Source organism: Mchenga conophoros, linkage group LG18 (genome assembly GCF_057382185.1).
Source record: "Mchenga conophoros isolate Kocher_MC1m ecotype Shallow Benthic linkage group LG18, M_conophoros_male_GT1.1, whole genome shotgun sequence".
NCBI classification, from domain to species: Eukaryota; Metazoa; Chordata; class Actinopteri; order Cichliformes; family Cichlidae; genus Mchenga; species Mchenga conophoros.
The window spans coordinates 25,929,518-25,954,313 of record NC_140543.1 but is presented as its reverse complement, the minus strand read 5'-3'; the positions used below and the strand labels follow the sequence as shown (position 1 = coordinate 25,954,313).

Here is a 24,796-nt window from a genome sequence, read left to right as displayed (position 1 = left end):
CATTGCATATGTACAGGTTTTAGTGCGGTTTATGCTCCCACCCAGAATAGGTCTTTTTCTGGGAAGGTAAATGGTAAATGGCCTGTATTTGTATAGCGCTTTTTAAATATGCAAGGAAGGCCTTGCATATTTCAACAGGACAACACTAAACTGCATCCTGCACCATCTTTACAGCATCACTTTGTAGTGCAGGAGTCTGGGTGCTGAATTTGCCTGCAGTTTAACTGAAGGGAAATATTTGAGACAAAACCAAAGACAAAGACGCAACACAGCTAGAATCTTATATCAGACAAATCTCCCAGAGGTTCCAGCTGCTGGTCTCCTCGGGTTCCCAGATGTTTACGGACATCCGAGGAACTGAAGGAGGTCAGGGGTATATTTGCACCAACCAGGTGATTTCCAAAGAGATATTAACTGAAAACTTATCTTTAAAAAGACTTGTCTGTTGGTGAGTCTTCATCTGTAAAAGAAACGCAGTGTATGCCTAATTATTGCCCTCAAATAAAGAGTCATTATATGTTATTCATTGTACACTTGTTTTACTTTATTTAACAAGCTTGAAATTTGTTCATGAAACATCTCAACTTAAAACCAGATGTGTAACTAAAGCTAAACAACAAAGGTTATTCACACCTACAGCTGTTCAAGCTCACAAGTGGCTGAAAGCTCTCCCTTTCACCTACATTACTCTAAATCATAAAACTACATCAAGTTTTTAAAAAGAAATCATTGTGCTTGTTTTTGACAAATTGCACACATGTATACTGCAGTCACAGTTTAGAATTCCTCTAACCACCAGCGATTATTATTTTTATTAGAAGTTTATTGTGTATTTGGTGAACCAGCATTAATTATTAGAAGTTAGAACCGGCAAACTGTTTGTACTAAAAATAATTACATGATTTGTCTATCAAAAATCTCATCATTCATTTTAAAATGAATCCGTTAAAAATGACAGTGACCGTGCTAATAAAAACTCTGATATGAAACGGTAAACACTTCAGTAACAGCAAAAAATCCTGCCTAGACTTGGACTTGCTAAAGTAATGTTTAAAAATGTTTCATTATTACCAGAATGTCTTTTTTTAAGTTTAAATTAAATTTACAGGTTTTTAATCTTAAACATGTCACACAAATCCATCAAAATCTGGTTGGATTTATTTTTAGATGGCACGTGAGTCTGACTGCGAGTCACCGCCATGTTAAAATACAAACACACTGCAGAGGTGACTACGTCTTTGGTTCTCCCTACATGATTTCTGTGCCAAGTTTGTTGCGCTTTGCCTTTAAGCTCCAGTTTTTTGCCAAGGAGCGTCAGTGGGCATGATCAGAGGTGGCCAAGTTCTGCACAGAGGAAGATGAATCGAGTCCAAGCAGCGTTCCCAGGTAGGACTGCTCTCGGTGGTCCAACATCTGATCCGACCTCACGGGGTGGACAATGTTGCCCGGTTGAGGTGTGAGGGTGTACTTCTCTAAGAAGGCCATGTCCGTAGCCTGGTAGCCAGAGTTTTGCTGCTGTCCTTGAGTCTGCAAGCTAATGACTGTGTGAGTCTGTGAGGAGTGAGGTGGAGGCCTGTGAACGGTCAAGTCGCCCTGCGCTCCTCCAGCCATCTGGATGGGAACTAAAGTGACGGGAACGCACACGTTTGTAGGAGCGGGGCTGGTTTGGTGGCTTGACTTGGGCTCGGCATGGTACGTCTTTGAGCTTTCCTCAAAAGTAACCGACACTATTTTTTCTTCACCGATCGAGCTGAGGGGCTGCTCGGCAAAGCGCGTGCTGTGCACGTGGTCGACGTGGTACTTGAGCTTGTCTTTTCTTTTAAAAGTGGCGCTGCAGTGGGGACAGTTAAAGGGACGGACGTCTGAGTGAATCACCATGTGCTTCGTCAAAGTCTTCTTGATCCGAAATGTCTGATGGCACTCGGGACATCTGTGCGGTTTCTCACCTGTTATACATAACACAGAAAGACAGACATTCACGTCTACGGCACCTTTAATTTAATAATAATCATCTTCTGTCCTGATGGACCCTGCATCAGAACACTGACTGTCAGGCTTTCAAGACCCCCCGACTGTTTGTAGAGGCGTCTTTTGTTATCACTTCTCCAAACCCAAAAAGTCTTTATTTCATGGTTCTTCTAAATGTTGTCTACTCGACACAGCTCATACAAATGAAACTGTTAAACAACAAATGCACAGCTGTCAGCAACAGTTAGTGGTCTTGTTATAGTTTCTGCATCCAGGAGTCTGCTCAGATCTGTTTGTGTCAAAGTGACTTAAGTTTTATCATGAGACGGTGAGCGCGGAGCTTACAGACACATCCACGGGGCTTAAAGTGAGATTCAAAGAAGTATAACAAGAATGACTACTCATCCAGATATCTGTGTCTGCATCCAAAACAGAATATAATCTCCAGTTGAAGCTGCTCATGTTTAAAGGATTCAGTTTATAAAAAAAAAGAATAAAACAAGCCTAAAAACACTCATTAAAGATCCACTTCTTTTCTGTTCTCATACAGGAAGTATTTTCATGCAAATGTAGACTTTCCACTAATTCATTTGCTTCCTTACCTGAGTGAGTCCTAAAGTGCATTTCTAGACTTGACTTTCCTTTAAATTCTTTCTTGCAGACCTCACACTGATGCACAGCAGTTTTATACCTGAGAGGAAAAAAATCTGTCATTAACACACAAAGGGAACGTTTACCAAACCTCCAGGCTACTCTGGAAAGGAGATGCAGAGAGAAGCAAGTGACAACAACAACACCACTGCACTAGAGAACCAGCCCGTGGTTTGTATAACATACTTCTGCCAGACTTTCTCTCCCAGATGAACACTTCTGTAGTGGACTGTCAGGTGATCATGGCGTCTGAAGCACTTGCCACACTCCTCACACTGGTGTGCTTTCTCACCTGTAATAGAAATGGGTACAGTTAAAATACTGTTTTAAGTGTTTTACGCTGTACCATGTGACTCTGTGCGGAGAAAAAGCCACAAAAGTAACAAGTAAAACTAGAGAATAGCGCTGCCGTCCCTTCCATGCTCACCAGAGTGTATTTTCTGATGTTTGGTCAGGTGATCGTGGCGTATGAAGGTTTTCCCACAAACATCACACTCATATCGCTTGTCATCATGGTGGACTCTGAGATGAAGCCTGTCCAAGGAACAGTTTTCTCATTAAAGACAAGTCTACTATGAAGTTATGTTCATAAGGTCATAAGATACCTTTATTAGTCCCACAAGTGGGAAATTTCATAGTAGAAAGTTTGAAACTTTTGTGATCACCAACACCAAACGGCGTCTCCAAATCTCACAGGACCCACCTGTAGGAGCTGCCGTGACGGAAACTTTGGCCACAAATACTACAGAGGTGAGGTTTCTCTCCACTGTGGATCCTCAAATGCTCCTTTAGGGTTGTCCTGTGATGTGGAAACTCAAATATGATCATCTATGACTATTTTTTTAAATAAATAATCATTGCCGTATAACATAGTGCACTCCCACATAAAAACGGGCCATGTGGGAAATGTAACAGGCACAGACAGGTGTACCTTTCTCTTACTGATTTCCCACAAACCAAGCAGGTCCACTTTCTTTTGCCTCCATGTGTGCACTCGATGTGCCTCTTCCTGTTGCCGGTGTCATTAAACTGACGACCACAGATCTCACAGGGGAAAGGACCTGAAAATGAGGCAGGACGAAATCGAGTAGATCAATTGCTACTTCAATATGGGTTACAAAAGTACACCCTGGCACATTCAGATAACCATTCACTCTCACATGAACAAATACAGTCAATTTAGAATCACTAACTTAACCTAAACTAACCCGTCTGCATGTCTTTGGACTATGAGACGAAGTTGAAGCACCTGGAGAAAAACGTTAAAGGTTTGGATTTAATATAGTCTGAAAACATGAAAAACAAAAACTTTATCTCCTGAATATTCTCTATTTAAATACTTATCTGAGATTCAAAAATACGTTTAAATATATAAGTGAAACAAATAGTTCTCACCTAAGTGGAACTTCTCTTGGTGTTTCAGCCTGGCAAACCTGGATTTAAAGTATTCATCACAGAAGGAGCATTTAAAAGGCCGGTCTTGGCTGTGCAGGATCATGTGCTCCTCCAGATGAGGTTTGCGAGTGAAGGTCTTGAAACAGATCTGATACAGAGAGTTCAAAGGTTACAGGTAGGATTAATTCATCATTACAGCCCATATAAAAGTCATGGGTGTAAACACTGGTTATTTCACAGATATACTAATATAAAGAGTTTCTTTAAATATTGACACAGGAAAACATTGATCAATGAGCTTAATCCATTATTATAACTTTACCACAAGACCACAAACTATCCAGTTTAGCCTACAGCTGCCATCCTGTATAAACTCTGAGCAATAAATTATTATCATTTAGTCTCTTATAAAATACATTTCACAATAAGTTGTGTAACATGTAAATTTCCATTTTAACAAATGTTACTTGCTGAACAGTCCTTGTCTTTGAAAATAATCTGTCACCTCCCTCTCCTCTCCTTCTTACATCTTTCTCCATTTCTCAGATTAAAACGATCACACACTAACTTTTTTCTCTTCAAACACAACAACTGTTGGAGCAGCAAACAAGAGAGACTGTGTGGCAAACGGCACAGACACTTTGTGTTTGGTGACACCTGTTGAGCTGTCTGAAAAGCTGCATTTGAAATGACATGCCACATAAAAAAAATGTATGAATTAAAAAACAAATCATCTTTGTTGATCCTCACTCCTCCTCCGTAGGCCTAGCAGAAGGCTTGAAAATAAGTACTGTAACTTTATTGACATTTGCATGCATGAATGCATGACAGAGACGAGAAAGGAAAACGTGTTCAAAGAGTTTGCAAGTGGGTTGTGCGTTCTGGTCTGATCAGTATCTTACCACATCAGCTGCAGACTGCAGAATGAAAAATTAACTCATTTGATAATGGGAGGGAGAACCTTCAGTTTTCAGGCCCCTCTTCTGTGGAACCAGCTTCCAGTTTGGATTCGGGAGACAGACACGATCTCTACTTTTAAGATTAGGCTTAAAACTTTCCTTTCTGCTAAAGCATATAGTTAGGGCTGGACCAGGTGACCCTGAATCCTCCCTTAGTTATGCTGCAATAGGTGTAGGCTGCCGGGGATTCCCATGATGCAGCTGCTTCTTCAGCCACCTTTCTCACTTACTATGCATTAACAGACCTCTCTCCACTGAATCATACTTGTTATTAACCTCTGTCTCTCTTCCACAGCATGTCTTTATCTTGTCTTCCTTCTCTCACCCCAACCAGTCGCAGCAGATGGCCCCGCCCTTCTCTGAGCCTGGTTCTGCCGGAGGTTTCTTCCTGTTAAAAGGGAGTTTTTCCTCCCCGCTGTCGCCAAAGTGCTTGCTCATAGGGGGTCATATGATTGTTGGGTTTTTCTCTGTATGTGTTATTGTAGGTTCTTGCACCTTGAGGCGACTGTTGTTGTGATTTGGTGCTGTATCAAATAAATTGAATTGAACTAATATTATTGTTGATTCCACAGACTATCAGTTAAAAAGATAAAGTTCTTAAAAAGTATTTAATTTGATAATAACTGATTGTTTGATTGACTGAGTCTTGGAAATATATTATAAAAAATGGATGTGGGCTCATCAGGAGAAATACATTTGCTAACATCACTGTCAATAACATAAATATTTCTTCAAAACTGAAACCAGTCCTCACAGCACATTTCCAGCTTTCACTCTTCCTCTTCCTTTTGGTAAGAAACTCTTGGATGTGGTCTGGATGAAACCTGACAGGAAAGAGAAGATACTTCATTACACAGCGCAACAGCACAGCAGCAGCTCAGCTGATGTTGGTGTTGTGTGACGTTTGTGCTGCACAAATGACTTAACTATAATATCCGACCTGCACTGGCTCCCTATTAAATTTCGTATTGATTTTAAAATCTTATTGCTCACTTTTAAAATCATAAGTAACACCGCGCCCAGCTATCTTACGGATCTCCTCAGCTTTTATATCCCTGGGAGAGCGCTTAGATCAGCAGGCCAAATGCTCCTGGTGCGACCTAGATCTCGGCTCAAGACCAGAGGTGACCGCGCATTCGCCACTGTCGCACTCTACCTCTGGAATAACCTCTCCCTAGCTATTCTAACTTATCTTTATCACTTTGTTAATGTTTATAATGTTTTAACCTTCAGCATTGTGTGCAGACTTCACTGGTGCCTACTATGCCTGGTGTATTATTGGTTAGTTATGTCACCCGCCTGTTAGTATATTTTATTTGTATTTTGTATTTTCATATTTGTATTTATTATTGCTCTTAACTCATTCTGTGAAGCACTTTGGCATACCTGTGGTTTTTTAAATGTGCTATATAAATCAAATTGTATTGTATTGTATAATATCTTAACTAGAATTTAAGTAGAGCCAGAGTTTTACAAATATGAGCGCTATAGTGCTGGTGACACTGCTTCAATCATTTTAATTATATATTAAATCCAATAACACGGAAACTGAACATGTAAAATGATAGACTGCCAATCTCAGACTCTTCACCACGAGGCTGATCTTTCTGGATTTATTTTTAACTATTAGTGTATATGAATTATCATTCACTGCACTGCACACACCATATACACTGTATGTACATGGATGCAGTGTTATAGCTTCTCTTTTTTGTAAAAAGCAAAGCCTAAATACCTCACACACATGTATGCTGATATCTTGAGCTGGTAATGATTTGCAACCAGAGCGACAGGGAGTGGTCCAAACATACTATACTTGCACATTTACATCCATTTTCTTACCCTGGCATCAATCATCCCATGAACATTATGTGAATTTATTACAATACCAAAGTAAAATGGCCATCTCTCACCTCCTGACGTGCTTGGCCAGGGTTTTCTTGCTGGCATGGAGTTTGTTGCAGAAGGGACATTTGTGCTCCTTTTTCTGGAACGGGACGTCGCTGGCGTGCTTCTTCTTGTGTACAGTCAGGTTAGACTTGGTGGAGTAACGCTGCAGACAGATGTCACACTGGAAAGGTTTCTCGCCTGTGTGCACTCGAGTGTGGCTCTCATATTTCCCTGGAAATATGATTTATACTGTATTAGGAACACATCTGGGTCATAAGATAAACACACACTACAGACGTACCTCTACAAGAAAAAAACCCTTTACACTTACAATACAAACACAGCAATGCCTTTTAGAGGCACTCTCTAAAGACACTTTAGAGGCCACAAAAAAATCTATTTATAAACAATGGCCATGTAAGTTTGGATTTTTTTTCCTTTAATAATAAGCACCTTCATTTAGAAACTCTTGTATTTACTTGTGTTATCTTTGTCTAATATTTACATTTGTTTAATGATCTGAAACATTTAAGTGTGACAAACATACCAAAAAATAGGAAATCAGTAAGGGGTTAAATCAGTTGAATAGTCTTCCACACTAGTTGTGTTATCACAAATCCTGCTTTCCTTGGTTAAACAGAATCTAATATTAAACACTTGCTGAACATTACAAACTTACTGTATTATAAATATTATGAAACAGAAGGAACCATGGCCAGGAGATGAGACTCGTATGAAAATGTAGACAAAAAAGAAGACCCTTCGTATGACATAACTTGTTTTACTGTCTAACAGGTTAGCCGTGTTAATGGTGTATGTATATATATATTATATATATATATATATATTTATTTATTTTACCCATGAAATTATGGGGGGTGAAATGCTGCAATAAAATTTAAAAAGTGCAAACTACAACTCATCTCTATTAACGTTTGGGGTTACAAAGCGCTGATAAATAAACAAAAAGTTTTACAAAATCAATTTTGACTGATCTTCTATGGAATGACCCTCAAATCTTAGGCTGTGGTAATTCATGATGAGCATTTATAGCTATTATATGTGTGTGCCGACCAAACACTGAATGACATTACAAAAAATAATTATCTCTGGTCTTATCTGTTAACCATGTAAGATAAGAATAACACTAATAATCTAGATCTTATTCCGTGGTTCCCACCTGCACGGTCAAACGTCTTGTCACATTTGGGGCACTTGAGGATCTTCTTGCTGGAGTTCTGTATGATGACTGGAGCCAGACCTTCAGGATACACTGGACTCTGGTTAGAGCTTCCTGCTGCTGCTCCAACATGCATCTCCACCCTGTCAGCAGCCTGCTGCTCTGTCCTCTGTAGATCTGAATTCTGCAGATCTGCACGGCTCTCTGCCTCATCAGCTGTCTCAGCAATAATAGCGGCATTTGCGTCTCCTCTCTCTTCCTCCTCCTCTTCCATATCCATTACATCGTCACCCTGAACTGGTTTAGATGCCTTATTCACATCCAGCTTGGCTGTCACATTCACTTCCCCTTTTCCTTCCAGTCTGTTTTTGTTGTGCTGCCTTGATGATGCAGTGCTTTGTTTTTCCTTGGGAGCACTGCTACTGTACTCACCATCATTTCTTTTATACTTAGTAGGTGTTCTCCTCCTACGAGCTGATCTCCGTGTGGTAGCACTTCCCTGACCTGTCGTCTTTTCTTCCTCATTTGAGGCCTCCTGATGTACATCAGTGTGTACACTCTCAGCCAATTGACCCTGATTGGAGTTATCATGACCGAACAGGTTTCCTTGAACATCAGCTGGACTGTTGATCTCTGTATCAGCTCCTGGCGAGTTATTGGAGGTAGTTTCCACTTTATGAGAAGCTATTGTCTCAACCTGGGTTTGTATTACACTTACAGGTTGTACTTCACCGTCTTTACATAACAGCTTTAATATATCCATCATGTCCAGGAATCGGGCCGCTTCAGTTAGAGCTGGGAGTGCTGTCTCTGCAACAACACACTCAGCGGTGTACAAGAAGCTGAGCAGGTGCTGGAAAACAGAGTCCTCCACGTGCTCCAGAGTCACATGAGTTTTAGCAGAAGGATTCTTGGACAGCTCAGCATGGAAATAGCTGCTCCCATGGGCCAAAACCACCTTGTGAGCACTGTAGGTCTTCCCACCTACAGACACAAACACATCGCAGAACTTCTGCCGGCTCCGGTCCTCATTCAAGAAATTGAGGAGGTTGTTACTGTGCTGTGACATGATCAGATGTCTCATTTGTGGGGCTGACTCCTGTAACGTTTCAGAGTTTGTTGGGATGTTGGATGTAGGTACACCGTCACCACTGGCACTGGCCTGCCTGCCACGTCTGGGACGGAGCATAGTGCTAGGCTTTTTCGTCATTAATGTGTCTGCAGGTCTACAAGGAATCCCTCCTGGAGAGAAGAGGAATGTCATCAGAGCTGGGACTGAACATGTATAGCTGCTGACTACTTGGTTTTTTATTCAGATTTCACAGGAGCACGTTAGTCAAGAGGTTCCACAAATGGTTTGGTATGTAAGTGCAACACAGTGCAGCAAAGCTGACTGTAAAAGGAGACTGTAGTCATACATATGCATAAACACACATAAAAAGATGCTAAGAGATTTCTCGTGCTAATGCGAAACACAAAACTGCTATTCGTTATAAACAATGCATTCAACACAATAAAGGCCTCAGTGGCCTTAAATGTGAAATTAAGCTAACTTAACTCTGCTGCTAATCTAAATTGTTAACTGCCAGGACAGGGGCATTTACATATTCGCTCCCCACCTCAAGGACCCCTAACATTGTGTTATCGGAGTGACGGGCGGGCCCCCCTCCGAGGAGAGTGTTGACAAACGACCTCTGATGTTACCCTGCAAACTATCATTTCATACGCACTCGTATTTTAACCAAACGTCTTACCTAAGAGTTGCGGGACACGTTTACAAGGGACCGCGTACCCCCAGCTTGAATAAGAAATGTGAGAAATAAACGAAGGAATAATAATTTCCTGGATATTTGTAACGCCCCACCAGACACCGAAACAAGCCGTTTGCTCATTGGCTGCTTCAGCTTTTGTTCTCTAACGGTCCATTTTTATCCGCGTAAACACAAGCAGCAGAGAAATAAACCTCAACAATTACGACAGTTCATGCCCGTGTTACTTCATTTTCTATATAATACATGAAAAGTCAAAGACGAAATAAACAAAGGCTGGGGTGTTTTTTGTCGATTATCATCGTGAGCTCATAACACGACGGCATCATGGGTAATGTAGTCCAACAGCTAATGGCATATTGGCTTTCTTTTTTTTCTACTTTCCAACTACATTTATCTGACAGCTAACATTTAAGATTTTTTTTTAAACCGTTGACAACATATAAATGCAGTATTTTGTTTTTAAAAATGTAAAAATTCCCAGCCAATTGCAACAAAAATATAATATAAAGTAATATTGGAGGAATCGTGGTGAGATGGTCGGCACTGTTGACCCACAGCAAGAAGGCCCCTGGATGTGAATCCACGATTAGGCTGTGGCCCCTCCAGGTGGAAGAATTTACAGAGTCACCCACCTCCTGCAGGGCAATTTGGTTGTACTGTATATTTAAATTTGAAGTACATTGTTAGCACTGTACTTCTGAATTCACTAAAGTGAATGCATGGCAATACGGAGTATTTTGGTAATATTTTCAGTGAATGAGTTTAAGGGTTCAAAACCCTCATCATAGGGTGGAGTCCTAGGTTTATCAGCCTGAGCCAGACCAATGGTAAAATAAGCAACACAAACAGAGCATCAAGCCCATTAGTTGTACCAGAGACCAAAGTGAATGCTCTTAGAGTTAAATGAATTGTGGTTACGTCAGAGGCATTTAAATGACAAAGATGCTTCCCAGATTAGAAACACTGGCCTCAGTTTGCCTCATTCAAAGACTGGAGCCTTGATCCAACCCACTGCAGTCAAACTGCACTCAACCTGCAGTGCATATGTGTGTGCACGTGCACACATCCATTTGCGTTAGTGTCCATGTTTCAGGACATGTGCATAAAAGTGAATGGAAGGACTGCTTACCTCTACATAAACTTAATTCTCAAACTGAATTTCAGTTGTGCCCAAACTCTGGCACCTCTGGCATCGCCATCCCTTACATAAGAGGACATTAGAGTTCTGTCCAGGGAACATGCTTGAAGTTGTTCAGATTAGCTTCTTGGGTGCACCCCTCCCTTCCCCAACACGTTTAACGTGTAAGACATTGTAAGTGCATTAGCTTAATCCCTCCTATCTGGCGTGCAGCGATCCATGCATTTCAGTGAACGCACACAAACAGTGGTCCTCAGGCAGTGAAGATGGAGGTGCACATGCAAGTATTTTCACCTGTGTTTGATCCAAAATAACAAACCTGCCAAATATTGAACAGTTTGTAGGATTGTAAGGGACAATGTTGAGATTCAGCGTGTATTTGTGCATGCTGTGGTTGCTTTTTGCAGGTAAATATAACTTGTGTGTTGTTGTCACAGGTCAATATTAGAGTCATTAGTATGTTTTTCTGCTCTCGTTCTCACCTCGTCATTGGCATATTTGAAGTGAAGTGAAGTGTACTGAAGTTTGTACAGCTGATTTTTTTTTGTATGTTTAAAATTAATTCATTTGTGTAGACGCCTTACGTGCCTCTCTGTTTACACAAATATATGTATAAAAAGTTATAATGAACTATAATCTGTTCTCTAGACACCGTCTCCAGCGAGGACATCAGTGGATGTGAACAGCAGCCATGCCAAAACGGTGGTGAATGTGAGAGCCACAATGGAGGATTCAGATGCCTTTGCGCCTCTCAGAGCCAAAACGGGCAGCTGTATGGTGGACAGAATTGCACAGTTGCACTTACAGGCTGTAATGAGAACCAGTGTGAGAATGGAGGAGTGTGTTCTCCCTTATTTGTGAATGATCACCACAGTTACACATGCATCTGCCCTGCTGGCTTCACGAGCCCTAAATGCCAGACTCCTACTGTTTTCTCATTTGAGTCCAGAGGCTATGTGTACATACAGACGCCGCTCCTAGACCAAGAAGCTCCTCTTAACGTCACCTTCAGCTTCAGGACGGAACAACTGGTTGGCACCCTCTTACAACGCAGGGTGGACGATCTGCTCTTCAGCATCGAGCTGATGCACGGGCATCTCTGCCTCCTCAGCCTGAGAGGCCAAGGCTCCAGCACATTGGTTCAAGAGCTTCCAGGATATTTGTCTGACAGCAAGTGGCACACAGTGGAAGCATCTCTGGGTGGCGTGGTCAGTCTCATCAGGCTGCTATGCACTGAAGGAAGTTGCACCAGAGAGTCCAATGCTGATGTCCAGCTGCTTGAACAGGCCTCCTCTCTCCCTGAGCCCGGAGCAGTTCGTCACAGCCTCTTCATTGGAGCAATCAGTGGGAACTGGACACTGGGCAGGGCAGTGGAGGAAGCAGACTACCCTCCTGCTTTTCTGGGCTGCTTCAGAGATGTGTTTGTAGACTCACGGCTGTTATTGCCGGTTATAGCGCCAGAAGGTTCACACATCCAGGCGAACATCACTGTGGGGTGCAGCGACAAAGACAAGTGTGACGACAGCCCGTGTCAGAACCGAGGCCGCTGTGTTAGCCAAGGCTGGAGGGGTTACCTTTGTGAGTGCCACAGGCCATATGAGGGAAACAACTGTGCAGAGGGTAAGACTTACATATACATTAACATCATTGCAAGCTGTGTAAATTTTTTAATTAGATTCTCAAATAAACTCAAATTGCTTGTTAGTTCCCAGTTTTTCTTCCTATTTGCTCCGCCATCCACAAAAACCTTGTCTGTCCCCGCCTACTGTTCAGGGCTTCTCCTGTGTTTGTTTCCTTACCTGCAACATCAAATACTGCATAAAGTCATGGCATTAAAAAGCTCTGCATCCAGTGTTTTGTTGACCTGTCTCTCCATCCCAGCCTCCTCCCTACATAGTCTTTTTATTTCTTTAGGTACAGAACCTCAAAAAACAAATTTTCTTTCCCACAATGAAACACAGCAATGGAGGTCCTCTTTAACAAATGGCTGTTTCAGTCTGAGGTTATAACTTTTAAAAAATATGTAGGTTTTGTGAGCAAAAGCCTTTTTTGGCCTTGTGCAACTTTTGGTTTAATAGATGTGGTGCGATTTCCATTGAACCACACCCATTAGCGCTAACCTGATCTCTGTTAGGTAACATTTCTGAATCCTGAATAACATTTAATTTAGCTGATGACAAATTATTGGAGATACCCTTTAAATATAGGTGCACTGGTTCAAGTTCAAGCTCAGCCTGAGTCATCTTGCTGCTCAAGTGTCAGTGGTGAGCTGTGAAGAGAAGCACCCTGCAGGATAAAATTAGTCAGCAGACGTTAAAGGAGCTTACGGAGCTGGTAGAAATAGCAGACTGTCAAGTCAAACAGCCATGCTTTTAGAACATACACCTGCATCGAGGATTAAAAAAACGTGGTGTTCAGTAATTGACCGGGAATGCCTTCAGTTTGCCAGATCAGGGAGTCTTATGGACTTGTGTCTTCTTTGGTTGCCAAACTGAGGAGCTCCTCCTTGTAATGACCTTCTTCATTGTAAAAACCTTTTACTGAAACAATAACTCGTTTAGTTCCCATAACACTGACGACTGTACAATAATCATGGCATTGTTTTGCTTAAAAATGAGATTAGAGACTATTTGGTGTTAGATAAGACGATACATCTTTTTATCACTTACATAAAGACTGGAGATGCTGCACATTTTTGATTTTACTGGGATTGTACATGTAAGACTTTACTGCTCCTGTTAAGTAAATTATGAATTTCTCTCTTTCTCGTGCTTATACAGAGTACATCACAGCCAGGTTTGGAAACAAAGACCTCGAGAGCTATGCTGTGTTCTCATTGGATGATGACCCAGGTGATACTGTGATCATATCCATGTTCATCCGCACCAGACAGTCCAGTGGTCTGCTCCTTATCATGACTAACACCACAAGCCAGTACCTCCGCCTGTGGTTGGAAGCGGGTATGATCAAAGTTCAGGTCAACAACTTTGAGACCCTGGTCGGTCGGGCTGTGATCAATGACGGCCATTTCCACCTGGTGACTCTGAAACTGGAAGGAGTGGTAGCCACCTTGTTCCAGTCAGCCCAAAGCCAGGGCTTTATACCCATCAGGCTCATCCAGGTCCATCCTGGGGATATGGTTTATGTCGGGGGGCTACCAGACTCAAGGGCATCGGCTTCTTTTGGCGGGTACTTCAAGGGATGCATCCAGGATCTGAGGATTAACAACAAAAGACTGCAGTTCTATCCAATATCAACTCCGGTAGAATCGTACAACCTGGAACAACTCATCAGCGTTGCAGAAGGATGCAGCAGCGACAACGCCTGTGCTGTGAGTTATGGCAGTGCTGCCATATCGATAACGCTGTTGTGCATGAGCTGCTACCCCTTGCGACCCTGGTGTCTGCACTAACACTGAAAGAGTGCTTTATAATTAATTGATACTGTCTTCTCTGCATTAGGTGAACCCCTGTCTTAACGGGGGAGTGTGTTACTCCATGTGGGATGATTTCATTTGCAACTGCCCCCCCAACACTGCAGGGCGGCGCTGTGAGGAGGTGAAATGGTGCGAGCTGTCTCCCTGCCCAGCTGCTGCAATGTGTCAGCCCCTCTCTCAGGGTTTTGAATGTAAGTAACCTGATAACAGGTTCCAGTCATGCATAATGCATGTCCTGAAAGTACATCATCAGGGAGGAATAAAGACTCTTTAAGAATTCATTTCCCATTCATGGCACATGCAAGCATTTGGAAGAATTTACAAGTAATGTGCAAGCGAACTGACATCCACTGAAGACATCATCAGCACTGCACGTCCCTTTAGGGGACTCAATGGTGCACACACAGTTTTAATTACAGCACTGTTGATTACAGCAGGGAACACAGTAGAGGCAGGGATCCTGCATGGGATTCCTCTAAGGCGTGGTAATCCCTGGTCAGATTAACTCTGCTGCCACATGGCTGTGGTAGTTTATGATGACATGTCTTCCTGGAGCAGTCACATGTTCACAGAGGGGAGGGGAAAAACAGTAGCTTTTTAAACAGTTTTTGAGCTAATTTGCTGTTTAAATAAAAACAAACGGTAAGGACAGTGGGGTTATTTCACACTGGATGTTTTTGGAATTATGTTTTCGTTGAAGTTATTAAGGCTCAGTCAGAATAAAGTGGAATCATCTCCTTCTGTACGCCAGTACAAATCAGTTTCCGCTGAGGCAGAGTTGGTATGTTTGTATTTGCTATGCTGCCAGGCTACTGTCAAGTGTGGTTGAACTTACAGAGTCCTGAAAAAAGACATTAGCTTAATTAAACTCTAACCTTGTGACTACACTAGGAACTTCCCGCTCACAGGGTGCACTTTGTAAAAGCAGACCAGACTGTTTTTTTATTAAACATGAGCAGTATGCAGTTCTTAAAGAAACTGGTTTAACGCTTTATAATACAGCGTGCAACTCAGCATGTAATTCCCCTGTAATTTAATGGAATGTCAGTGGTTTTTTTATTTGATATTACAATGTAATTATAATAACCTACACATTCATAAAGGTAGGAATACTAAAATAATGCTTTTAGAGGACGCAAATAAATAATTGTTGTAAATAAATTGAATAAGTCTGTAAGTAATTTTTAGTAATTAGTAAGTAACTTTACATAGTGCCACAATTCTGGGTATTTTACAGGAAAGGGGATAAGTCATACTCTAAGTAATTGCTGCTCTAAGTGCAGCATAATTTCTTGGTAATTTGACAGTAAAACCAATAACATGTCCCAATCTTACATTGTAAGGAGACTGTGGTTTTAAGGGTATTTTATGGAGTGGATTAGCCTTGACTAACCTCAAGGTACTTTACGGGGTTTGAGACACTCCTTTTGAGAGATGTGAACAGTGATTTTGAAAGAAAGAAAATTAAATTCACATAGGCCTGCAAATTTAGATGGCATTTATTTTTTGTTTTAGCATTTGTAAGGGAGAAAAGTTCTTCTCACATCTATATTGGATAACTGAAAAGGAAAAAGGACAATCGAGTAATACAAAATCTACTGTGTACATGTGTTAAAAATAAAGGAAATTGGGAAAAGATTAATTTGCTCTATAATATGGCCCACGCCCCAAAATGTAGAGCATATTTACAATGGGTTGTGTCAAACTTTCAGCCACAGGGAGGACTAAGAGCAATGTGGTATTAGGTTACTCTTCAAGACCTGAAAACATGAGTCTTTAATGTTCAGGGGGGACTGTAGTCTGTATGGGTGTGATGCTTTGAGACTGCAACAAGTAAGCTGCTCCTCCCTGTCTCTGCTACAGGCTTGTCTAATGTGACATTTCGGCTTGGAAGCAGCATTCCACAGTACCGGAGCAATGGAAAGATTAAGCGCAGCCTGACCAGTGTCTCCCTCAGCTTCCGCTCAAGACGGCTTGCTGCCACATTACTGCATGCACACAAGGACTCAAACTACCTGACGGTCTCTCTCCTGAACTCTCATGTGGTCATGGATCTCCAGGTTGGGGGTGACAAGGACAACGTGTCTATTCAAAGCCAGACTCAGTTCAGTGATGGAAAGTGGCACACTGTGAAGCTCAGCTTGGAAACCCAGGCATCGACCTCCAGTTGGATCATGGTCGTGGATGGAGGAAAGGAGGCCATTAGCATGCCCAAAACAGCTGTGGGTGACCTGGAGTTTCTCAGCAAGGAAGCGGACATCTTCCTGGGTGGTCTAAGCCTGAATGCTGGAGTGGATCTGTCTGGCTGTCTGGGTCCTGTCGAGATTGGGGGGCTTCTTCTCCCTTTCCACCCCGATACAGAGCTGAACCTGCCCAGACCTCAGGAGGAGCAGTTTTTGAGGATAAACAGCAATGCTCCCCTGCTGTACGGCTGCTGGGGAGCCAGTGTTTGCACACCTAACCCTTGCAGGAACGAGGGTGTCTGCGAGGACCTGTTTGACCTGCATCAGTGCACGTGTTCCTCCGAGTGGACGGGCCACCTGTGTCAAGACTCGACAGACCCCTGCATCTCCGGGCCCTGTCTCTACGGCAACTGTGTCAGCCTACCTGGAGGGTATAAGTGTGCGTGTGAGCAGGGGTACAGCGGCGAGCAATGTGAGGTAGAAGTCGATATGTGTGAAAAAAGCAATTGCAGCCACGGCGCCACGTGCCTCAAAGGCTTCCAGACGTACTCCTGTCTATGCCCTCAAAATATGACCGGCCAGTACTGCGAGTGAGTTCCTCAAGAGTTGATTTCAATGTCACCAGAGATAGCAATGTCACCAGTTGTGCTGATTTGCAAACTTCTCTATTACAGCGAGAAACTCCCTGAAATCCCATGGTACATCGAGACCAATCCGTAAGTGCTATTACATCAAATTCAACACACTTCACTTAACCAAGTAAACAACAAATCAACCATTTCTGAATTAAACAGTGTTTACTTTCTCTCTTCTGATGTTTGCCCAGACTTCCTCGGTTGCCCGTGTCTACATGCACGGGTACACGGTGGAACTACAGCTGCTTTAATGGAGGAAGCTGCTCCGAGGCTGATGATGCTTGTTACTGCCTGCCTGGCTTCGCGGGACAATGGTATGACATGCATAATGATAGTTAATTTGCACGCAACTTGTGATTTTAAAAGTCCATTTCAGTGCAGCTACTGCCCCCAGGTGGCCAAAAACAGAACTTTTTTAAATTTTCCTTTCAGGTGTGAGAAGGATGTGGATGAATGTGCCTCTGACCCCTGTATGAACGGAGGTTTCTGTGTCAACTATGTGAACAGTTTTGAGTGCGTGTGCGACATGAATTACTCGGGGATTCACTGCCAAATAGACGTCAGCGACTTCTACTTGTACCTCTTCCTGGGCCTGTGGCAGAACCTCTTCCAGCTCGTGTCCTACCTCGTGATTCGTCTCGACGACGAGCCAGAAATTGAGTGGGGGTTCCAGATCAACGATTAGACCCTCTTTATGATGAATAAAATCAGACCTAGCTCGATGTGAAGGGTTAATCAGTCACAACAGCACATCTACTGGAGGAGATCTGCAACATCTTTGGGCTGTATGAATCAGTTTTATCTCTTCCTGTGGGAACATACACGTCCACAGACATTGCGAGCAAATATATCTACCTACATAGTCTCCGTGGTAAGGGGAAACTGTTCTCCTTTGTGGCCTCTTGTGATTTAGGTTGATAAACCAGGTGTATCTGCATTAATCTACATAATACCTGCAGTATTTAAGTGGTCCGTGTTGCAGATACACAGCTCTTGGTTTCAGTGTGCACTCGTAAACATGAGACTTTTATGAATGTTTGAATTTTTTATGAAGACAATTTTTTTTAAATCTCAGCTTTACAACGAGCTGCTAACGAGGAACAGTGGCTGTTGATATACGTTATGTATTCGTGTAATGTATTGACAGGGTCAGCAATAGAGATGTGTCTGTTGTGAACAGGTTTATTTGGTTATGTTGAACAATACATACTCCATCGTGTTTTTGACAGTGTGTGAATCTGGTTCTAATACTGAAAACTACACTTTAGAGAGCTCTGTGTGTGCCTTAAATATCCACTTTTTGATCTGTGCGACAGCTTTTCTCTCACTGGGTTTTGTAACTGTTCCTCGCATAGTTATAATCAAGTGGATGAAACTGAAATTACAATATATGTATCTAAGACGTATTTACAAATATTTATGTAACGTAATATAAAATAAGTTGTCCTGCATACAGTATCTGATCTTGAAAGGGAACCCATTATGCTTTTCCTTCATTTCTCAAACATAGCATCTACAATTGTGGATGCTCATGTTAAACATGGATAGAGACTGAACTGGTGAGGTCAGCAAATGCAAACGTGAGTTAAACACTCACTTTTATGCATTTTTTTTTCTACTTTTGGCACTGTGTGATGTGATATGCCTAATATGACTATCAGGCACACCTGAGGGGCTGCAAAAGGTCCGATATGTGATTAAAAAAAGGATCATACTGAAATATGAATCATGCAAACCTACTCTGAGTCACAGGAAAAAAACATGTTGATGGAAATGAGCATTAAAGGTCTCTTTTAGGAGAAACAAATATAAATAAATGTGAAATGTTTGGAAAATGACAGTTTTTATTTAAATCCTTTGTATACATATTGCTCATCTGAAACAGGCACATTCAAGAAAACACTACTTCAATTCACTCATCTGGTGATAACAGGTCAAATCTGATGCTAACAATGGTGCCAATAAGATTCACAGAAACATAGTAGCTGCCAAACGGACACAGGACAGGACAGACTCCGTATGGCTCCAGGTAAGTCCACTCGTCTTCTCCTCTCAAAGACATGCTTGATTAAATACTGATCATATGCAGTAGTTACCAAAATGGATGAAAATGTGACCTGACGAGTGAATTATATTTCGCAGCAGGGATCGTATTTTCACATTATATACATAATGTAAGGCCGCTGTGGAGCTGCTACCACAATCACACCCTACACGATGTTGTCTGTGAAGGTTCTCAGTCATTCTTGGACCAGGTCATCGTAGTCCAAGGAGCTTGGAAAGAAAAGCATCTGGACTTCTTTAAGTTGCTTATTATGTTATTTTTATACCAAAACACATCCATCCAACAAGTTAATGACTCATCAGTCCTGTTCATGGAGCTTACAGTCGCAGAGCTCTTTGTAGATCCTCTTTCGTATCTTTGGTATGTCTTTTTGTGAGAAGTGGAGGGGTCTTGTCAGAGCAAGGCATCTAGAATACTGTAAAAGAGCAATATCATGTAGTGAGCAAGCAACAGAAACAAATCAAACAAACAAACAAACAAAGTCGCACATACCTCCAGAACAAAAACTCCGCAGTCGTTCTCGTTGGTCTGCTGCGGGACTTTCTGCGAGGAGCAGCAGGGGGAGACAGCACATCGTGTCAGTGAGAGCGAGCGTTCAAACAGGTAACAGTTTAAACCAGGACGACGTACCTCATCGAACGCCACCGTCCAACCGCTTTCAAAAGCAGTTTGCTTCTTTTCTTTTGCTTCGGTCATCAAGTATTTCAGGATGTTCTGTTGAGAGGAAAACGTTTAGATAGAAAAAGTATTTTGTCAAAGTAACTGCGTGTACGTGAAGTGTGTAATTACCCTTCCAACTTTCTGGAGCCCGTTCCCTTGAGAGTCATAAAGGCAGATTTTCTTTTGGACGATGTCGGCAGTCACCAAACACCAGTGAACCTCCAGATGGATAGGCACCAAAAGAAGTCTCTTAGAAAACAAATCCACCTGGACGAGACACACGAGATCACAGCCACCCATCCCACCCACTCCTTAGTTCTTTAGAGACTTTTTTCATACTTTTCATTGCATAGAAATAAAAGTTATGTTAGTTCTTTTTGCTTCTGGGAGAAACATGGCAATAGAAAGCTGCATGACTAACAAGGGTATCACATCATTTCCATCTAAGAGCTCACCTGCTTCGTCCATCGCTTAACACCATCGTATCCTTTGGTCATCAGCTGCCGGTGGAAGAAACTGTTGAGAAAATGGACCTAAAAGCGAAGACAAACAGAAATCATCAGTTTATAACAATTAAAAATACGTAGATTTAAAAGTTCTAGGATCAAACATCGCTTTCAAGTAATAGGATAAATATTGGAACGATATCTACAGTATTGTCTCATATTGGGGTACCAGTACTCCTAGGGGTAGTCCACAGCACTACATGGGCTACTAGCAAGGAACCTGGGGCCTACTGCACCAGCATAAGGTCTAACTGTAGGTCTGTGGATTTCATCTCCATATCTAACAGCACTCAACGCAGCACTGGCTAACAAGCTGAGCCATGTTTGACGCTCAGAGGCTATTCGTCACCAGAGCATCACTGATCGACTGCCTAACCAATCATCCTGGCTGATGCTGCAGAGAGTATCATGTTTGGATGATATCTTCAGACTCAGGTCTGCTACACAAGTTCAGTGAATCTGCTCTCATGTGTGAAAAGCGACGGGTGCCAGTGGTCGACTTGCCCGTTCTGGTGATCTGTGGCACCGAAAGCCAGTCGAGCTGCACGAAGATCATCTGTGAGCTCCAACTAAAGGACATTAGGTTCTCATGTCCTTTAGCCCCACATTAGGTTACAGCTGCTCTCCTCATAGAGAGCAGCTGGAAGTCATTTTGTGGGGCTCCTGTTCCTCCTTGTACAGAGGAGCAGAAACTGTTCCTGAAACTGGCTTGATTCCCTCTCCAGCTCTCCTCCTCCTCCATGCCTGCCTGCCCGGCAGGGTGACAGCAATACTTTGTCAGCCTTTTACAGCGGAGGGGTAAAAAGCATTTTAAACAGTCTGGAGTAAATAAACTGACCTCGTTAAATAATATAGAAATACATACAGCCTTATAGTCCCTTTATTGAAAAACTCAGGTAGGTGAAATCTTTCCTCGCTTAGCGTTCCGATGCAAGAAAAATTCCAGCATTTTTAGATCTTCATTTAGAGCTTTGTTTAATTACCTTCTGATGGGATGAATCCATGATCAGTTCCCCGTACATGTTCATAACCTTCAACAGAAACAACAAATGCGTACACACACCCGTTACATTGATCTTAAACATTCACACTCCAGTGAATCCAGTAAAGCATGGCGTGTTTGGTGTTATAGATGATGCTAACCTGGTCGTTGAGCCAGTTCTGATCTGCCAGCGTCAACAAATCGTCCAGAGTCAACGTGTGTTTCTTGTAGACCACCTGAAAAGACGGGACGGGCTTCTGGAGGATCGCAGCTCGGTATCTGGTAACCTCAGAGAGGACTGTGTTTTTCCTGAACAGACACAAACGGGCAACGCTCAGAAAGCTCCCACTTACTCTTTACCACAACAACAGAATTCTGATTTACCTGTCACTTAAACCAGTGTAAAACTTCCCCTTGAGATGCCTCAAGACGTCGTTCTTACGTAATGGGATTAAGCTTCCATATTTCATGTAGAAGTCATCAAGAAACTCTGGAGAAACACAGAAACTCTTAACAAACGGCCCAGAGAAGAAAGTTGCACCAAATGTTAACGATGCACATACCGTGGATGTCCTTCGTCAGTGCGTTCAGGCTGACATCAGTGTGAGGGGATACTGTTTTTTTACTACTGATGGTCTCATCAGTATCTGTGACTGTACTCTGGTCCTGGCCTGGAGTACCAGCAGTCTGTGCTGATGGGCTGCCGACCTCGCGTCTTTGTGCAGGAGTTGTTCCTGGTACCCTGCTCTGTGTGACGTCTTCACATGTGTAACTGTCTGCATTTAATGAAGATTGGATACTATGACAGTGTCTTAAAGGCTCTCTAATTTCACCAATGTGTACCAAAGTTTCTCCTGTAATGGTTTCACCATCAGTACCTGCAGCAGCATCTGTGTTCACATCCTGGTTCTGTCTTTTAAGGGGATCCTCTGAACCTCCAGTATCACATCCAAGAGCTGACACAAGGACTGATGTTTTCGCTGCATTCAGCGCGTGGTACGCTTTCCTTTTATTTTTTTGTGTCTTTAAACTGAGGCCAGGGCCCGAGCCAAAGCGTTTTTTAGCTCTAAATATCCCAAAGTGGCACTTCTCTCTCCACTTCCTCCACATCCAAAGCTGTAGTTTACAGTACAAGCGCCTCTTGGCTCGCCTGGACATGTGAGAGACCCCATTGATTAAAGAAATGGATCCCTTCCTCCTCTTCAAGTATTTCGCTTTGCTCCGCTGGCTCTGTGCTCGGTGCATTTGGCAGAGAGTGAAGAACGCTTTCCGGAGAGCCATGTGTGAGCGAGGCGGCTCAAATGTAGCAGCATTTAGCAACAAACCAACACACGGAGCTACATGGTTTCCGGGCCATGATCCAGCCGCTGTTAGATGAGACAATTTCACCTTGAAGTGGAAAGGTGAAATAACATGAGGTCTGAAGAATTCACAATTTGACACGATCCTCACAGCTTACTTAGGGGTCCCTGTCCTGGCTTTGGTTTCACAGTCTGACCATCTGCTGCGACACAGAACAAAAGTTTGATTACACATGAGCCTCACTTTGATGAAAAAGGATTTCATAAATAGATCTGATCCTACGGTGAACCGATCAGTGGCTGAACGCTGGTAAATTCTTCTCAGGTAGAGAAGAATTTTAGTAGCAGGCTGCTACTAACAATGTGCATATGGACTAATTACTTACTGCTTCTTTTACCAAGGCAAATGATCTGAACAGGTCTTCCATCACAGTTGTTGCTTTTGCACTTGCATCAGCTCTTTATACTGAGAAGGAGGCCTTTTTCAGAAGTTGTCAGAGGTCTGAGAGTTACAGACCTGCCTGCAGGTGCGCGTGTGCAGCACATGTCCCCACATAGAAAGACACACATTTTTATTTTTACAAGCAATATTATTTTGTTACCTCCAGGATGTCGGAGCGGGTACAGGTCGCTGTTTTGCCCGCCTTGAATTGCTTTCTTCCAGACACGTGTTTCCAATCACAGACCCTTGCTAAAAAAAAAAAAGAAAAAAAAGCCGGCGATGTTTAAAGACACCCAACAATTGGCTGCAACAAACGAGGAGCTAGCCACACACTCACGTAGCCTCGCAGTTTCCCCCTCGTTTGGCTCAATGAAACCTCGAAGCGGAGAAAGCTCTTCGCGGACACGTCCTGTCTGTGTGTGCGTTCACATAAATCAGAGCGTTTTTTATTCAGAACACGGCGTTTGGAGCTAAAACTCTTTAGCTTACTTAGCATTCAGGTTAGCCGATGCAAGATTGGATCACGCAGACGGACGCAACGTGAGCGACGTCTTGCTGTGATTGGTTGTTAGACTTCGGCTTCATCCAATCCGTTGACCGTTAACAGTCACATGTAGTCACGTGCCCCTCTCATCCTGACCAATCAAAACACGATCTTCTTCTTTAGACGTCCGTTTAGTTACATTAAAGTGTGTCACTGCCCCCTGCAGGCCCTCTCTGTGCGTTCAGGGATTTTATTTTATAGAAATTTTATAGAAACAAGTGTTACAACAAATCTTGATAACCCGGGTAAATATACCGTATCTTCAACTTCAACTTATACATCCCTTTACTTTGCAAAATAAGACCACAATAAGTTCTTCTTTCTAGTTTCCATTACTCTCAACACTCTTACCCCTTATGCTTTTTCATCCATCATCCATTTCTGTTTTGTCTTTAAAGTTGATCTTGCAATATCATTAAAACACCAGTCAAAGAAATCATGTCTCATTAATAAATACAAAGCTACAGAAACATCAGAATAAAAAATGTCTTGTTTGCCTTCCAACCTTCTGCAGTCATTGACTATTAAACAATTCCAGAATCCACAAAACTAAACATGAAAATGATAAGCCAAACAAAAACATTATGGACTTCCCTGCAGTCTCTGCACGTAGCAGAGGCTGCAGGAAGTCTTTTAAAAATGAAGTCCCAGCCACAAGATTTCAATTTTAAAAGTAGTTGGGAAAAATCTAAACTATTTTCAGGAGAAGCCAAACAAACTTGGGAGGTTGTTCTTGTGGCAGGCTGCTACTAACAATGTAGCCTAAAGATACAGTTTAAAGGGCTCATTCAAAGCTAAATCTAAAGAAATGGCCGCCACGTTTGCACGGTACTGTAACATATCTGTGATTTAATGCTGAATGGAAGTGGCCGTGTGTTTTTACTAAAGTTATTAAACCTCTAAGCTTTGTGAAGTATTCTAGAGGGAATGGAAAAACTCTGCGGCGGTCCTCAGTCTGCACTTTATTGCTCATTTGAGAAAACATTTGAAATCTTCTCATCAGTATCTCTGTTTGCGGCCTGCTGCTGACCTTGAGTGACACTGGTGTAACAAGCAGATGGTCGCTGTCCCCCCAAAACCTGGCAAACA

At 42.4% G+C, this 24,796-nt stretch overlaps 3 protein-coding genes across 5 annotated transcripts; 1 reads left to right on the top strand and 2 right to left on the bottom strand.

Moving 5' to 3' along the window:
* Window positions 1-528: 528 nt before the first annotated feature.
* On the bottom strand, window positions 529-9,976 carry zbtb41 (zinc finger and BTB domain containing 41). Its single transcript, XM_085255143.1, has 11 exons — window positions 9,798-9,976; window positions 8,044-9,285; window positions 6,887-7,094; window positions 5,728-5,797; window positions 4,015-4,162; window positions 3,551-3,680; window positions 3,323-3,418; window positions 3,047-3,153; window positions 2,806-2,911; window positions 2,571-2,659; window positions 529-1,946 (listed from the first exon to the last, which is right to left on the bottom strand). Exons 2-11 carry the CDS (start codon window positions 9,251-9,253, stop codon window positions 1,315-1,317), a joined length of 2,796 nt encoding a protein of 931 aa, XP_085111269.1. The 5' UTR covers window positions 9,254-9,285; window positions 9,798-9,976; the 3' UTR covers window positions 529-1,314.
* A 1,235-nt stretch (window positions 9,977-11,211) lies between these two features.
* LOC146553948 (protein crumbs homolog 1-like) lies at window positions 11,212-19,036 on the top strand. Its single transcript, XM_085255093.1, has 8 exons — window positions 11,212-11,360; window positions 11,602-12,573; window positions 13,734-14,284; window positions 14,415-14,580; window positions 16,253-17,162; window positions 17,247-17,288; window positions 17,399-17,521; window positions 17,640-19,036. The coding sequence occupies exons 1-8, from the start codon at window positions 11,312-11,314 to the stop codon at window positions 17,890-17,892; spliced, it is 3,066 nt and encodes a 1,021-aa protein (XP_085111219.1). The 5' UTR covers window positions 11,212-11,311; the 3' UTR covers window positions 17,893-19,036.
* LOC146553947 (sentrin-specific protease 5-like) lies at window positions 19,034-24,211 on the bottom strand. Of its 3 annotated transcripts, XM_085255096.1 has the most exons (12): window positions 23,501-24,211; window positions 23,324-23,412; window positions 22,299-22,924; window positions 21,984-22,196; window positions 21,805-21,910; window positions 21,582-21,729; window positions 21,422-21,469; window positions 20,388-20,465; window positions 20,062-20,199; window positions 19,903-19,986; window positions 19,765-19,815; window positions 19,034-19,687 (listed from the first exon to the last, which is right to left on the bottom strand). In XM_085255096.1, the coding sequence occupies exons 3-12, from the start codon at window positions 22,699-22,701 to the stop codon at window positions 19,571-19,573; spliced, it is 1,386 nt and encodes a 461-aa protein (XP_085111222.1). In that variant the 5' UTR covers window positions 22,702-22,924; window positions 23,324-23,412; window positions 23,501-24,211; the 3' UTR covers window positions 19,034-19,570. The 3 variants fall into 3 exon arrangements, with proteins under 3 accessions (XP_085111222.1, XP_085111220.1, XP_085111221.1); XM_085255094.1 differs by having other exon boundaries at window positions 21,984-22,924; window positions 23,501-24,210; XM_085255095.1 differs by having other exon boundaries at window positions 21,984-22,921; window positions 23,501-24,210.
* Window positions 24,212-24,796: the final 585 nt, after the last annotated feature.